Raw genomic sequence first — 16,682 nt, forward strand, 5'->3', positions numbered from 1 at the left:
TGGGGTCGGTGTTGTTATCATAATTTCTGGGGAGAACAAAGTGCCGGAGCTGAATAGTCTTTTCATGGCAATCAGAGTACTGCTCAGACATGCTCCTTTTTTATCTTCACAGGAACACGCTCCGCCATGGCGCTGTGCAGGAAGAACCACTCCTCCGCTCCGCTCTTCTCGGCGCTCAAAGCTTCCTGTTGCGCCTTTGATTTCCAGCCCAGCTTCACAATGCTTCTTATCAACCCACAACCCAGCTCCCTCTCCAACACCAACACCAAACCTATATCTCCCCCTCTCTACTACTAGAAGTTTGTCTTCCGAGGGGGATGTTTTTACTAAACTGGATTTGACCACGTGTTCGGTTCTGTGTCAAATGGACCAAGATGTATATATATTTTTTTCATTTTAGTCTTTTAGCAGACGCTCTTATCCAGAGCGACTTACAGGAGCAATTACGGTTAAGTGCCTTGCTCAAGGGCACATCGACAGATGTTTCACCTAGTCGGCCTGGGGATTCAAACCAGCGACCTTTCAGTTGCAGGCCCAACGCTCTTAACCGCTAGGCTACCTGCCGCCCTAAATGTATTGGCATCAGCAGAGTAGGTTAGTGTCATAGTGGGTGTTCTAGCAGAAGTAGTTTGGGCACACCCACAGCTACTGTTGACCATTTACCTGCACTAGATTTTAGGACAGAATTGGACAATGGCACAAAGAAATGTGAGGTCAGCGACCTAAAAGCAGCTAAAGAGGGTTAAGCTTGGGTGAATAAATATCACACCTGAAATATGACTATCCCTGAAATGACCAAACGACATTTAAATCATTAGACCTCTTAGGATTTGTGAGGATGTGTGTGTGTGCGTGTGTGTATGTGCGTGTGTGTACGCATGAGTGACATTATATTGGGCTGTGCACATAATTGCATATCAAATCAAATCAAATGTTATTTGCCACATGCGCCGAATGCTTACTTACAAGCCCTTAACCAACAATGCAGTTTATTAAGAAAAAAAAAAAAAGTGTTAAGTAAAAAATAGATAAGTAAAAAATAGAAAATAGCAAATAATTAAAGAGCAGCAGTCAAATAAAATAACAGTAGGGAGGTTATATACAGGGGGTACCGGTAAAGAGTCAATGTGCGGGGGCACCGGTTAGTCGAGGTAATTGAAATAATATGTACATGTGGGTAGAGTTAAAGTGAATATGCATAAATAATAAACAGAGTAGCAACAACATAAAAGAGGGGGTTGGGGTGTGGTGGGGGGGCAATGCAAATAGTCCGGGTAGCCATGATTAGCTGTTCAGGAGTGTTATGGCTTGGAGGTAGAGGCTTGGGGGTAGAAGCTGTTAAGAAGCCTTTTGGACCTAGACTTGGCGCTCCGGTACCACTTGCTGTGCGGTAGCAGAGAGAACAGTCTATGACTAGGGTGGCTGGAGTATTTGACAATTTTTAGGGCCTTCCTCTGACACCGCCTGGTATAGAGGTCCTGGATGGCAGGAAGCTTGGCCCCAGTGATGTACTGGGCCATACGCATTACCCTCTGTAGTGCCTTGCGGTCGGAGGCCGAGCAGTTGCCATACCAGGCGGTGATGCAACCAGTCAGGATGCTCTCGATGGTGCAGCTGTAGAACTTTTTGAGGATCTGAGGACCCATGCCAAAACTTTTCAGTCTCCTGAGGGGGAATAGGCTTTGTTGTGCCCTCTTCACGACTGTCTTGGTGTGTTTGGACCATGATAGTTTGTTGGTGACGTGGACACAAAGGAACTTGAAGCTCTCAACCTGTTCCACTACAGCCCCGTCAATGAGAATGGGGGACTGCTCAGTCCTTTTTTTTTCCCTGTAGTCCACAATCATCTCCTTTGTCCTAATCACGTTGAGGGAGAGGTTGTTATCCTGGCACCACACGGCCAGGTCTCTGACCTCCTCCCTATAGGCTGTCTCATCGTTGTCCGTGATCAGGCCTACAACTGTTGTGTCATCGGCAAACTTAATGATGGTGTTGGAGTCGTGCCTGGCCATGCAGTCATGGATGAACAGGGAGTACAGGAGGGGACTGAGCACGCACCCCTGACGGGCCCCTGTGTTGAGGATCAGCGTGGCAGATGTGTTGTTACCTACCCTTACCACCTGGGGGCGGCCCATCAGGAAGTCCAGGAACCAGTTGCAGAGGGAGGTGTTTAGTCCCAGGGTCCTTAGTGATGAGCTTTGAGAGCACTATGGTGTTGAACGCTGAGCTGTAGTCAATGAATAGCATTCTCACGTAGGTGTTCCTCTTGTCCAGGTGGGAAAGGGCAGTGTGGAGTGCAATAGAGATTGCATCATCTGTGGATCTGTTGGGGCTGTATGCAAATTGGAGTGGGTCTAGGGTTTCTGGGATAATGGTGTTGATGTGAACCATGACCCGCCTTTCAAAGCACTTCATGGCTACAGACGTGAGTGCTACGGGTCGGTAGTCATTTAGGCAGGTTACCTTAGTGTTCTTGGGCACAGGGACTATGGTGGTCTGCTTGAAACATGTTGGTTTTACAGACTCAGTCAGGGACATGTTGAAAATGTCAGTGAAGACACTTGCCAGATGGTCAGCGCATGCTCGGAGTACACGTCCTGGTAATATGTCTTGTCCTGCGGCCTTATGAATGTTGACCTGCTTAAAAGTCTTACTCACATCGGCTACGGAGAGCGTGATCACATAGTCATCCGGAATGCATGCTTAAGTGTTGCTTGCCTCGAAGTGAGCATAGAAGTGATTTAGCTCGTCTGGTAGGCTTGTGTCACTGGGCAGCTCGCGGCTGTGCTTCCCTTTGTAGTCTGTAATAGTTTTCAAGCCCTGCCACATCAGACGAGTGTCTGAGCCGGTGTAGTACAATTCAATCTTAGTCCTGTAGTCCTGTATCTAACTATTCACCCCCCCACCCCCCAAAGTCAATACTTTGTAGAGCCACCTTTTGCAGCAATTACAGCTGCAAGTCTCTTGGGGTATGTCTCTATAAGCTTGGCACATCGAGCCACTGGGATCTTTGCCCATTCTTCAAGGCAAAACTGCTCCTGCTCCTTCAAGTTGGATGGGTTCCGCTGGTGTACAGCAATCTTTAAGTCATACCACAGATTCTCAATTGGATTGAGGTCTGGGTTTTGACTAGGCCATTCCAAGAAATTTAAAAGTTTCCCCTTAAACCACTCAAGTGTTGCTTTAGCAGTATGTTTAGGGTCATTGTCCTGCTGGAAGGTGAACCTCCGTCCCAGTCTCAAATCTCTGGAAGACTGAAACAGGTTTCCCTCAATAATTTCCCTGTATTTAGCGTTATCCATCATTCCTTCAATTCTGACCAGTTTCACATTCCCTGCTGATGAAAAACATCCCCACAGAGTGATGCTGCCACCACGGATGGTGTTCTCGGGGGTGAGAGGTGTTGGGTTTGTGCCAGACATAACGTTTTCCTTGATGGCCAAAAAGCTTACATTTTAGTCTCATCCGACCAGACTACCTTCTTCCATATGTTTGGGGAGTCTCCCACATGCCTTTTGGCGAACACCAAATGTGTTTGCTTAGTTTTACTTTAAGCAATGGCTTTTTTCTGGCCACTCTTCCGTAAAGCCCAGCTCTGTGGAGTGTACGGCTTAAAGTGGTCCTATGGACAGATACACCAATCTTCGCTATGGAGCTTTGCAGCTCCTTCAGGGTTATCTTTGGTCTCTTTGTTGCCTCTCTGATTAATGCCCTCCTTGCCTGGTCCGTGAGTTTTGGTGGGTGGCCCTCTCTTGGCAGGTGTGTTGTGGTGCCATATTCTTTCAATTTTTTTATAATGGATTTAATGGTGCTCCATGGGATGTTCAAAGTTTCAGATATTTTTTTATAATCCAACCCTGATCTGTACTTCTCCACAACTTTGTCCCTGACCTGTTTGGAGAGCTGCTTGGTCTTCATGGTGCCGCTTGCTTGGTGGTGTTGCAGAGTCGGCGACCTTTCAGAACAGGTGTATATATACTGAGATCATGTGACAGATCATGTGACACTTAGATTGCACACAGGTGGACTTTATTTAACTCATTATGTGACTTCTGAAGGTAATTGGTTGCACCAGATCTTATTTAGGGGTTTCATAGCAAAGGGGGTGAATACATATGCACGCACCACTTTTCCGTTATTTATTTTGTATAATTTTTTTAACAAGTTATATATATATTTTTCAATTCACCAATTTTTACTATTTTGTGTATGTCCATTAAATTACAGGTTGTAATGCAACAAAATAGGAAAAGCGCCAAGGGGGATGAATACTTTGCAAGGCACTGTAGCGGGATTTCTTATAAGTGTCCGGGTTAGAGTGCCGCTCCTTGAAAGCGGCAGCTCTACTCTTTAGCTCAGTGCGGATGTTGCCTGTAATCCATGGCTTCTGGTTGGGGTATGTACGTACGGTCACTGTGGGGACGACGTCATCGATGCACTTATTGATGAAGCCAGTGACTGATATGGTGTACTCCTCAATGCTATCAGAAGAATCCCGGAACATATTCCAGTCTGTGTTACAAAACAGTCCTGTAGCTTAGCATCTGCGTCATCTGACCACTTCCTTATTAACCGAGTCACTGGTGCTTCCTGCTTTAGTTTTTGCTTATAAGCAGGAATCAGGAGGATAGAGTTATGGTCAGATTTGCCAAATGGAGAGCAAGGGAGAGCTTTGTATGCGTCTCTGTGTGTGGAGTAAAGGTGGTCTAGAGTTTTTTTTCCTCTGGTTGCACATTTAACATGCTGGTAGAAATTAGGTCGACCGGATTTAAGTTTCCCTGAGTGCAATCTTAGTGCCAGCATCGGTTTGTGGTGGTAAATAGACAGCATTTACACAGCCATCTCTTCAAAGTTAATTCAAATATTCTCTAATCATAATATTCATACATACACCAATTTGTCTTGAATATGTGATAAGGGGAGGGGAGGTTGAGAGGAAACAGAAATTAAAACATTTGAGAGAAAAAAAGAGACAGTGGGAGAGAAAAAGACAAGATAGTCAGAAACGTTTGGGAGACAGATAAAGAGAGAATACAGAGATAGAGTGAGTGAGAGGGAGGAGGAGGCTCCAGCTTCTCAATGGCATGACAATCTGATGTCACCCTGAAAAGCAGCCCTTTGGCTTCCACACACCCAACACTATGAATAATAAATGGTTTCCTTATTCAGCCTCAAAAGACAGAGACAATTCTCCCAGCTGGCTGTTAAACTAAGAGCAGATCCCTCATTTACCAGCCTTTGACAAAAGTCAGAGGAAAGGAAATATGCCAGAATCAGAATCCAAAAATATCCCTCCAGGATTAAAAGGTTCACACACAGACTCTGCTGACATTTATAAGTGTAACATTTCCTAATTCGTTCTCTCCTCCCGTGTCTCTGTACCAGCCCCCCCCGCTCAAACTGTACATGTATCTCTGCATCCTCTCTCTCCTGTCTCTTTCCTCTCTCTACATCTCTCACTCAAACTCAATTTCTCTCTCTCTCTGCATCTCTCTCTGTCTCTATCTCTGTGTGTGTTTCTCTCACACTCCAACTATTTTTCTCCCTCTCTCCCTCCCTCCCTCCCTCTTGCACAGAGACAGTGGGAGCAGTTCTTATGACAGATTCTAAGCTCGCTTCATTGTCTCCTTAAGCTGTGACATGGAGACCCAAATGAACAAATAAATTAACCAAATTACACAGAATGTGTACGAAGACAGAGAGAATAGAATGCATTCCCACACTGTCTCATTATGAGGTAAACACTGCTTTATCTCCTACTGAGCCGCGGCTGTAAATGTAAACTGCTTACAATCATGCAATCGAGGAAACACTAACCCTCTGATTACTCATTCTAAACATAATTCGTTGTTTTTTTCATAGTATATTTATGATGCAATTCAATCAAGGAGAAAATTAGAAAGCAATGGGAATTTTATTTGGCTAAATTAACATCATTACTTCTCATGGAGTGACTGTCACACTGTGTTACTAAGATTAATGCGCAGGTGTTTTGTTTGTTCACATGAACTAGACCTTTTAGAGGTTGTTTTAGTGTTAGGACCTGACCTTGTTGTTGTTGTTAGTGCTGTGGTACTGTAAGTGGTGTTGTTATTTGTCAGGGTCAGGTAGTGTATTGGTTCTGGGTTATTTTGGAACCCAATACTATTTGGGCTATAAAGTGCTCACCTAGTCCACCTGCAACGATGACCCTTCCACCGAGACATCCGGCCACAAAGTCTGCTCTCTTAACCCTCATCCTGGAGGTTCGGGTTGGTTTGATCCAGATACCTGCAACACACAGTGGTCAGGGGGCAAAGGTCAGAGAGGAGGCTAACATCAAACACTGTTTGACATAAACATTCCAATCCATTTTCAAGCATCATTAACTACATGTATCCAACACAAATGTCTAATACAATACAGATGGTTGGCCTATTTACAGTGTGGGGTCAAACAGCACCTTAGAGTTGTCAGTCTGACTCTCTACCGCTATTCTAAATCTATATCTATTCTATGTCTTTCTCTCCTCTCTAACCCTCTACTCTGCCTGGGTCTCACTCACTACCTCAGTGTTTCCATCATTCCCTGACACTGTTTGTTAATATGCCATACTCTCTCTCTCTCTCTCTATTTGCTGCCAAGTCTGTCTCACTTTCCTCAAAATCTTTCCTCACTGCCCCGTCTATCTCTCCCTCTTCCTTTCCTCTGTCTCTATCCTCGTTCTCTCCATTTCTCACTCTCTGCCCCATTTCATCTCACCCTTCTCTCTCTCTCTCCCTCCCTCTCTTTCAGGTAGATAGATGAAGACAAACGGTAGTATAGATAGGGAGCATACCTGTGCTAAGCCTGGGAGAGCTCCATGAATCACAGAGCGCAAAGAGGCCATCCCAGGTGCACTCTGCTCTGGCTGCGTCTGGCGACATGTCTGCCCCACAGCATATTACATTTTCTAAATTTGGGACATCGTGCTCTCATTCCCTCTCCACCCTCCCTTACTCTCCAGTCTCCTGCACTCCAAAGTGGGTCGGCTAAAAGCCTGACTTCAAGCGCTCCATCTCCTCTCCGTGCCAGGTCTGTCCAGTCAAAGAGAGGACAGCACTGTTCAGGTGGATGAGACACCATTTACCTCAGTGGTTTAGTCACAGCAGCAAAGTCTGTGGCCTCAGGCAACTCCTGAACTTTCCCTGATTGCTCAGCGGCTCACAATTGGAGGCAAAGAGAAAACCCAACACCTCTCTATGTGACAAATCAACCCCTCTGTATGTGAGAGACCAAAACACTCCAAGGTCCAGACAACTCAAATGACTGTTACCAGAGTGTATGCAGCCCAATAATAACTGTCATAAAAACCATTTTAAAAACTATATAATAAAACAAAAACACTGGAATTGGAATAATGGACAGAAAGAAAATGTGTCACTAATATTCTTGTCTATTATATCCCAGAATGTACAGTTCAGATTCATTCCCTATAAATCCATTGCTCCAAAGCACACCCTGTGAGGTTAGAGCAGACACTGTTGTTGCTAATTTGCATTCTCCAAAACTAATTGAACACTCTTAATGAGACTTCAGCACTTGGAGGAGTAGCCAAAAAAACAACTAGGAGGTCAATAAAGGAAGATACTGAGGTTGGGAGCGAGGAGGGTAGGAATAAGGGAGGAGGTAGATAACGAGAGAGAGAGCATGGGATGTGTTGAGGAGAGGGGAAAGGAGAAGGAGAAATATGCACTGAGTGTACAAAACATTAGGAATACCTTCTTAATATTGAGTTGCACCCCCTGTTGACCTCAAAACAGCCTCAATTCATCAGGGCATGGACTCTACAATGTGTCGAAAGCATTCTACTGGGATGCTGGCCCTTTTGACTCCAACGCTTCCCACAGTTGTATCAAGTTGTCTGGATGTCCTTTCGGTGGAGGACCATTCTTGATACACACGGGAAACTTGAGCGTGAAAAACCCAGCAGTGTTGCAGTTCTTGACACACTCAAACTGGTGGCAGGGGCGGCAGGTAGCTTAGTGGTTAAGAGCATTGTGCCAGTAACCAAGAGGTCGCTGGTTCTAATCCCCGAGCCGACTAGGTGGAAAATCTGTCGCTGTGCCCTTGAGCAAGGCACTTAACCCTAATTGCTCCTGTAAGTCGCTCTGGATAAGAGCGTCTGCTAAATGACTAAAATGTAAAATGGTGCACCTACTACCATACCTCGTTCAAAGGCACTTAAATATTTTGTCTTGCCCATTCACCCTCTGAATGGCACACATACACAATCCATGTCTCAATTGTCTCAAGGCTTAAAAATCATTCTTAAACCTGTCTCCTCCCCTTCATCTATGAAGTGGATTTAACAAGTGACATTAATAAGGGATCATAGCTTCACCTGGTCAGTCTATGTCTAAGAGCAGGTGTTCCTAATGTTTTGAACACTCAGTGTTTATTTAGGGAGGGAGAAATTGCCACACGCAGAGACAAAGACACACAGGCACGCACAAACACACAAATGCATTCACGCACACATGTATATACACACACACAGCAGGGAAGCTGGCTGTACAGGGTAATGGAAGAGGACAGTCACATAGTGGCTGTGTGTGTGTGTGTATATACATGTGTGCGTGAATGCGTTTATGTGTTCGTGCGTGCGTGTGTGTCTTTGTCTCTGCGTGTGGCAATTTCTCCCTCCCTAAATAAACAGTGGAGAAGCAGAGCGGCCAGTGGCTCAATAACATATAAGCTTATTGGAACAGATAGGCTTTTCAGCACAGGCAAATGGAGGCAAGATAACATGTAAAAATAGAGGGAAAAAAGTAAGTCAGTTTAGGAAGCAGGCACAATCTTGCCTGCTATCTGCAGATCAATTGGCTGAAATTGCCATGGCCGTTTCTTCTCCCACACAGTGTTTCTGTGCCCAGGGCTCTCTTAGAAAAGGCTCAAATCTCTGTGTGCAGCTCTAATGCTCCTCTGCTGTTCTGATGTATAGGATGATAGCTACAGCACAGAGGCTGGCCAATGACATACTGGAACTATCTGCCAGTGGACTCTGTCTCGGTTTAAAACTTACTGACACACAATGAGGGTTTGAGGTTCTAATTCAATCAAGCACAGCCTGCTTGTTGGCTTGACAAGCTTTAGCCCTGAGACTTTGTTTCTGGTTTGTTGTTGCCTTTCTACACACACACACACGCACACACGCACATGCACACGCACACACGCACACACACACACAGTGCGTTGACTGACAGGTGGGTTAGGCAGAGAACAGTGCCCCAGCTGGAGTTGAGAAGCAGTGTGTTTATTTAAAGCCCAGAATCAATCCTCCCTCTCTTTCACACACTACCACTTCTGACTCCAATCACCTCGCTCAATAACCCACAGCCTACCTCTCTCTCTCACCCACCGCAGCATCTCCTGCCACATACCCTGACATCTCCCCAAAGGGAGGATGCAATATTCCTCTCCACTACATTTCCAATGACATCAAGTGGCCAAGAGTGGAAAGGAAAATATATAGCCTAGTAAATGTAATCCCTCCATGTGCTCCCATTCATTGAGTCTCTGGAGGAGCAGAATGTGCTGTAAGAGGAAGAGTGGGAAATGCATCCCTACCTTGTACGAGATGTGAAAATGAAGCCTATTACTGAGAAGAACAGTACTTTTTGACATACGGTGGGCGATACGGCATTGAGGTCCACGCTGGTCGCATTTGTGCCATCCATTCTCCATTTGGTGTGCTCCATCTACTGACTGACAGGAGTGTAATTATGAGGACATACAGTACAGCCAGGCCCTCATTAAAAATACACCTAGATCTATACACTCTGTCTGTCTGTGTCTGAGTCATGTTCGAATCTCTGCTCCTCCCTCCGATACGCCTGATGGATAAATATAGCTTGTTAATCAGGTCCACTCTCACACACATAGACACACACACACGCACACGCATAGCCAGGGTCTCAGGTTTGATTAATTGCGTTCTGAGATTGATTACAGAGATCAATGCGCTAATCCACAGGTCTCATGAGGCGAGAGAGACTGTATAGAAGCCCACTCCACATGCCATACTCACACGCTGCCACGCTTAGCTTCCCACTGTGTGTGTGGATGTGTAGCAGATGTACTATATGTATATGTGTATGGCTGTGTAATAGATGTGTGTGGCTGTGCTGCGTTGTCCCTCTCATGCTGTGAGAAATGCGGTGGAGGTGAGACAGGGTCCTGGACTGTTCTACTCTCCATTATAGCTAAGTCCTGTGGATCACATGGATGAAATCACCCTCCTCCGCCACTTTACACCGCTTATCACAGCTCAGACACCAGCCTGCCCTCTGAGAGGGGGATGGAGAGAGAGACAGACAGAGAGCAAGAGAGAGAAAGATAAATGGAGAGGGATTCAAGTTCATGGGGTTTGAAGTGAGAGGAAATGTTAAGAGAAGGAGAATTGCTTGACAGAAGAAGAGAGGAGGAGTTGGCTAAGAGGGGTGGCATCAGTGGAGTGGTGAGAGAGCGGTGAGGTGTTACTGACAAAATGTGAATTTTTTTTGATGGCATCATTGGACACAATCGTAACATGCAAAGACTGTGTCAGTGTGTGAATACAGCACAAAGGAAACACAAGATGTGAATGAACAGTACTATTACAGAGACAGCCGGAGCGTTCAATCGAAATAAACAACGGTGACAATAAATATCCAAACACACTAGGTTACACTCCATAAAATCTGCCAGTGGACATGATACATTCTAATACAGGCAATAAGAGTTATGGAAATGAGGCCTGGTGTTTAAATTCTGCAGTGCTCGGTCACTGGGCTGAGTAGTGAAATAAGGCACAGTCACACACGCTTGGGAGGCAGTGTAGGAATAAAACCCACAGCAAGCTTAGTTACAGCTGGCCTCAGCCCGTGAAACACATCCCATAATCTACTGTACAGTCCCTGTTCATTACCCTGGCTTTCCCTGAGAGCCCCAGAAGAACCATATCAACTCTGCCTCGCTGGCTGATTCTACAGACGAAAACTAAGACAAATAGGTTGTTTAATACGAGAGATAGACTACTAGAGGGGACCTGGCTTTACACACAAAAAGCTTATTTAGCTCAAATGTTGTGCACAAATTTGTTTACATCCCTGTTAGTGAGCATTTCTTCTTTGCCAAGATAATCCATCTACCAGACAGATATGGCATATCAAGGAGCTGATTAAACAGCATGATCATTACACAGATGCACCTTGTGCTGGGGACAATAAAAGGCCACTGTAAAATGTGCAGTATTGTCACACAACACAATGCCACAGATGTCTCAAGTTTTGAGGGAGCGTGCAGTTGGCATGCTGACTGCAGGAATGTCCACCAGAGCTGTAGCCAGGGAATTGAATATTAATTTCTCTACCATAAGCCGCCTCCTACGTCGTTTTAGAGAATTTGGCAGTCCAATCGGCCTCACAACCGCAGACCACGCCAGCCCAGGACCTCCACATCCAGCTTCTTCACCTGCGGGATCATCTGAAACTAGCCACCCGGACAGCTGATGAAACTGTGGGTTTGCACAACCGAAGAATTTCTGCACAAACTGTCAGAAACAGTCTCAGGGAAGCTCATCTGCTTGCTCGTCGTACTCACCAGGGTCTTGAACAGACTGCAGTTCAGCGTCGTATCCCGGTTTCAACTGTACCGGGCAGATGGCAGACGAGATCCTGAGGCCCATTGTCATGCCATTCATCCGCCACCATCACCTCATGTTTCAGCATGATAATGGACGGCCCCATGTCGCAAGGATCTGTACACAATTCCTGGAAGCTTAAAATGTTGCATTTCTTCCATGGCCTGCATACTCACCAGACATGTCACCCATTGAGCATGTTTGGGATGCTCTGGATCGACGTGTACGACAGCGTGTTCCAGTTTCCGCCAATATACAGCAACTTCGCACAGCCATTGAAGAGAAGTGGGACAACATTCCATGCTGGAGAAGTGTGCTCTACACGGATGAATCGCGGTTTCAACTGTACTGGGCAGTTGGCAGACAGCGTGTATGGCGTTGTGTGGGCGAGCGGTTTGCTGATGTCAACGTTGTGAACAGAGTGCCCCATGGTGGCAGTGGGGTTATGGTATGGGCAGGCACAAGCTACAGACAATGAACAAAATTGCATTTTATCGATGGCATTTTGAAAGCACAGAGATACTGTGATGAGGTCCTGAGGCCCATTGTCGTGCCATTCATCCGTTGCCATCACCTCATGTTTCAGCACAATTCCTGGAAGTTGAAAATGTTCCAGTTCTTCCATGGCCTGCATACTCACCAGACAAATCACCACCCATTGAGCATGTTTGGGATGCTCTGGATCGACATGTACGACAGCGTGTTCCAGTTTCCGCCAATATACAGCAACTTCGCACAGCCATTGAAGAGAAGTGGGACAACATTCCACAGGCCACAATCAACTCTATGCGAAGGAAATATGTTGCGCTGCATGAGGCAAATGGTGGTCACACCAGATACTGACTGGTTTTCTGATCCACGCCCCTACTTTTTTTAAAGGTATCTGTGACCAACAGACGCATATCTGTATTCCCAGTCATGTGAAATCCATAGATTAGGGCCTAATGAATTTATTTCAATTGACTGATTTCCTTATATGAACTGTAATCTTTGAAATTGTTGCATGTTGCGTTTATATTTTTGTTCAGTGTATTTTATTAGTGGAGTGCTGGAGAATGGAGGATGTTGACAGACCTTTATCTACAACGTTGACCTTCTCTTGGTTGGATCCATCACGTCTCTACAGACCAAGAGAGAAGATGTAGAAGGCACCAGGGAATGACTGGTCTGGGCCCGTAACCACAAAGCATCAGACTAGAAGTGCTGATCTAGGAGCAGTTTTACCTTTTAGATCATAATTAATAATATTACATGGACAGATCCCAGATCAGCTTTGTGGATACAGGCTGGTCTGGTCTGGTGAAGCACTGTGATTGCTGCAGAGTGAATGTTAACGCAGCCTACGCCAAAAACCTGTTCTCTAAGCCAGCCAGCGCTCATAGAGGAAGCTAAATGAGACAGGGCCAGCCATACCCTGCTGCTGTTGACTCATCTCAGCCAAACTGCTGTGGGCTCCTAGAATATAGTACAGGATGCATACCTAGCTACAGTAATTCAGACTGCTGTATTCTGCCCACTTTCCTTTAGGAGTCCCTTGGATTTAGCTGTACGGAACATAATGATTTCTGACCCCTAGATAATGCTTATGTAGTCTACACAACACATCACTGTTCTTTCACTCCCCCCCGCGCCCCCTACTTGCTTCACAGTCATAGAAACATTTGACCGCTAGTGCAATGCTCTGTTTGAATACAAATCAGGCTATCGGTTCTATTATCATCATGTGGGAAGAAAATCCATGCTGCAGGGAGTATTTACCATTTGGATGCCGCGTCCAACATATCTGTGTCAATGCAGGTTTACTCTAGTCATTTACTTTTAATCACATTATTTTTTATTAAAGCATGGTACCATTAAATGAAACATGCCTACTTAGTGTAATAGCTGTCTGCAGCTCTGTCAGTCAAAGGACTTGTTAAATACAGTACCAGTCAAAAGTTTGGACACACCTACTCATTCAAGGGTTTTTCTTTATTTTTACTATTTTCTACATTGTAGAATAATAGTGAAGACATCAAAACTATGAAATAACACATATGGAATCATATAGTAACCAAAAAAGTGTTAAACAAATCATCAAAGTTTCTTCAAAGTAGCCACCCTTTGCCTTGATGACAGCTTTGCACACTATTGGCATTCTCTCAACCAGCTTCATTAGGAATGCTTTTCCAACAGTCTTGAGTTCCCACATATGCTGGACACTTGTTGGCTGCTTTTCCTTCAATCTGCGGTCCTACTCATCCCAAACCATCTCAATTGGGTTGAGGTTGGGTGATTGTGGAGGCCAGGTCATCTGATGCAGCACTCCATCACTCTCCTTGGTCAAATAGCCCTTACACAGCCTGGAGGTGTGTTTTGGGTCATTGTCCTGTTGAAAAACAAATGATAGTCCCACTAAGCCCAAACCAGATGGGATGGCGTATCGCTGCAGAATGCTGTGGTAGCCATGCTGGTTAAATGTGCCTTGAATTCTAAATAAATCACAGACAGTGTCACCACCAAAGCACCCCCACACCATAACACCTCCTCCTCCATGCTTCACGGTGGGAACCACACATGCGTAGATCATCCGTTCACCTACTCTGCATCTTTAAAGACACAGCGGTTGGAACCAAAAATCTCACATTTGGACTCATCAGACCAAAGGACAGATTTCCAATGGTCTAATGTCCATTGCGCGTGTTTCTTGGCCCAAGCAAGTCTATTCTTCTTATTGGTGTCCTTTAGTCGTGGTTTCTTTGCAGCAATTCGACCATGAAGGCCTGATTCACGCAGTCTCCTCTGAACAGTTGATGTTGAGATGTGTCTGTTACTTGAACTCTGTGAAGCATTTATTTATGCTGCAATCTGAGGTGCAGTTAACTCTAATGAACTTACCCTCTGCAGCAGAGGTAACTCTGGGTCTTCCTTTCCTGTGGCGGTCCTCATGAGAGCCAGTTTCATCATAGCGCTTGATGGTTTTTGCGACTGCACTTGAAGAAACTTTCAAAGTTCTTGAAATGTTCCGTATTGACTGAACTTCATGTCTTAAAGTAATGATGGACTGTCGTTTCTCTTTCTTATTTGAGCTGTTCTTGCCATAATATGGACTTGGTCTTTTACCAAATAGGGCCATCTTCTGTATACCACCCCTACCTTGTCACAACACAACTGATTGAGCGCATTAACAAATTAACTTTTAACAAGGCACACCTGTTAATTGAAATGCATTCCAGGTGACTACCTCATGAAGCTGGTTGAGAGAATGCCAAGAGTGTGCAAAACTGTCATCAAAGCAAAGGGTGGCTACTTTGAAGAATCTCAAGTATAAAATATATTTTTATTAACACTTTTTTGGTTACTACATGATTCCATATGTGTTATTTCATAGTTTTGATGTCTTCACTATTATTCTACAATGTAGAAAATAGTAAAAATAAAGAAAAACCCTTGAATGAGTAGGTGTGTCCAAACTTTTGACTGGTACTGTATGTATCAACATAATTATCATTATCAAGACATACAAGGAGCGGAGTTCATCATTTGAATTGAAATATAATTCCGCCCTAAACTACCTTCAGGAATTTCCGCTATTCAGTTGGTGGGGAAGAAATTGTTATTATAACCTGTGCAATTTTCACAGTCAGAACAACTATCTCACATTCTATTAAAAATATGTTTTTATGATTATAAACTCATTATCACCATTGGGAGTTGTTATGATGAGTTTCCCGGGTATCACGTGATTACGAATGTTAGGATGTACTTAGACACTTTTGATGGGGAGTTCATATAAGATATTTAATATGGTACCATGGTTAGTTATAACAGAATAAGGACATAGCCCTGCCTCTGCCATCTTCCAACTCCAGAACAAAGATCCACTCTCTCTATATATACACTCTGTTACAAGTCTCTTCACTAACACTTCCCTAACATTCTTCACTAAACTCTCCCGAGTGGCGCAGTGGTCTAAGGCACTGCATCGCAGTGCTAGCTGTGCCACTAGAGATCCTGGTTCGAATCCAGGCTCTGTCGTAGCCGGCCGCGACCGGGAGACCCATGGGGCGGCGCACAATTGGCCCAGTGTCGTCCAGGGTAGGGGAGGGAATGGCCGGCAGGGATGTAGCTCAGTTGGTAGAGCATGGCATTTGCAACGCCAGGGTTGTGGGTTCGATTCCAGAAAAAAAAAAAAAAAATGTATGCACTCACTAACTGTAAGTCGCTCTGGATAAGAGCGTCTGCTAAATGACTAAAATAAAAATGTAAACATCTGGTAAACCTCCATGGGCACTCCCTGTCTTTGATGTTATTACCCTTTACCCCTGTCACTATATCCTGTCCATCAATTATTCTAAGATCATCCTCAGTAATCTCCTTTGACATATGGAATGCAGACTCTGTGGCGCCAAGGCACTTACAGTGGGGGAAAAAAGTATTTAGTCAGCCACCAATTGTGCAAGTTCTCCCACTTAATAAGATGAGAGAGGCCTGTAATTTTCATCATAGGTACACGTCAACTATGACAGACAAATTGAGAGAGAAAGAATCCAGAAAATCACATTGTAGGATTTTTTATGAATTTATTTGCAAATTATGGTGGAAAATAAGTATTTGGTCACCTACAAACAAGCAAGATTTCTGGCTCTCACAGACCTGTAACTTCTTCTTTAAGAGGCTCCTCTGTCCTCCACTCGTTACCTGTATTAATGGCACCTGTTTGAACTTGTTATCAGTATAAAAGACACCTGTCCACAACCTCAAACAGTCACACTCCAAACTCCACTATGGCCAAGACCAAAGAGCTGTCAAAGGACACCAGAAACCAAATTGTAGACCTGCACCAGGCTGGGAAGACTGAATCTGCAATAGGTAGCAGCTTGATTTGAAGAAATCAACTGTGGGAGCAATTATTAGGAAATGGAAGACATACAAGACCACTGATAATCTCCCTCGATCTGGGGCTCCATGCAAGATCTCACCCCGTGGGGTCAAAATGATTACAAGAACGGTGAGCAAAAATCCCAGAACCACACGGGGGGACCTAGTGAATGACCTGCAG

General features: G+C 44.8%; 1 protein-coding gene across 3 annotated transcripts in view; it reads right to left on the reverse strand.

Annotated features, from left to right (window-relative positions):
• The window catches only part of LOC121538339 (kelch domain-containing protein 8B-like), a 142,602-nt gene that overhangs the window by 14,122 nt on the left and 111,798 nt on the right, over positions 1 to 16,682 (reverse strand). For all 3 annotated transcript variants that reach the window (XR_005995192.1, XM_041846239.1, XM_041846238.1), the window contains exon 5: positions 6,169 to 6,270. Coding sequence is in view for 2 of the 3 variants with exons in the window: in XM_041846239.1 (XP_041702173.1) it covers positions 6,169 to 6,270 (102 nt within the window). In the remaining variant the exon portion in view is untranslated. The remainder of the gene's footprint in view (positions 1 to 6,168; positions 6,271 to 16,682) is intronic.

The sequence above is a fragment of the Coregonus clupeaformis genome, chromosome 24 (assembly GCF_020615455.1).
Source record: "Coregonus clupeaformis isolate EN_2021a chromosome 24, ASM2061545v1, whole genome shotgun sequence".
Classification (NCBI taxonomy): domain Eukaryota; kingdom Metazoa; phylum Chordata; class Actinopteri; order Salmoniformes; family Salmonidae; genus Coregonus; species Coregonus clupeaformis.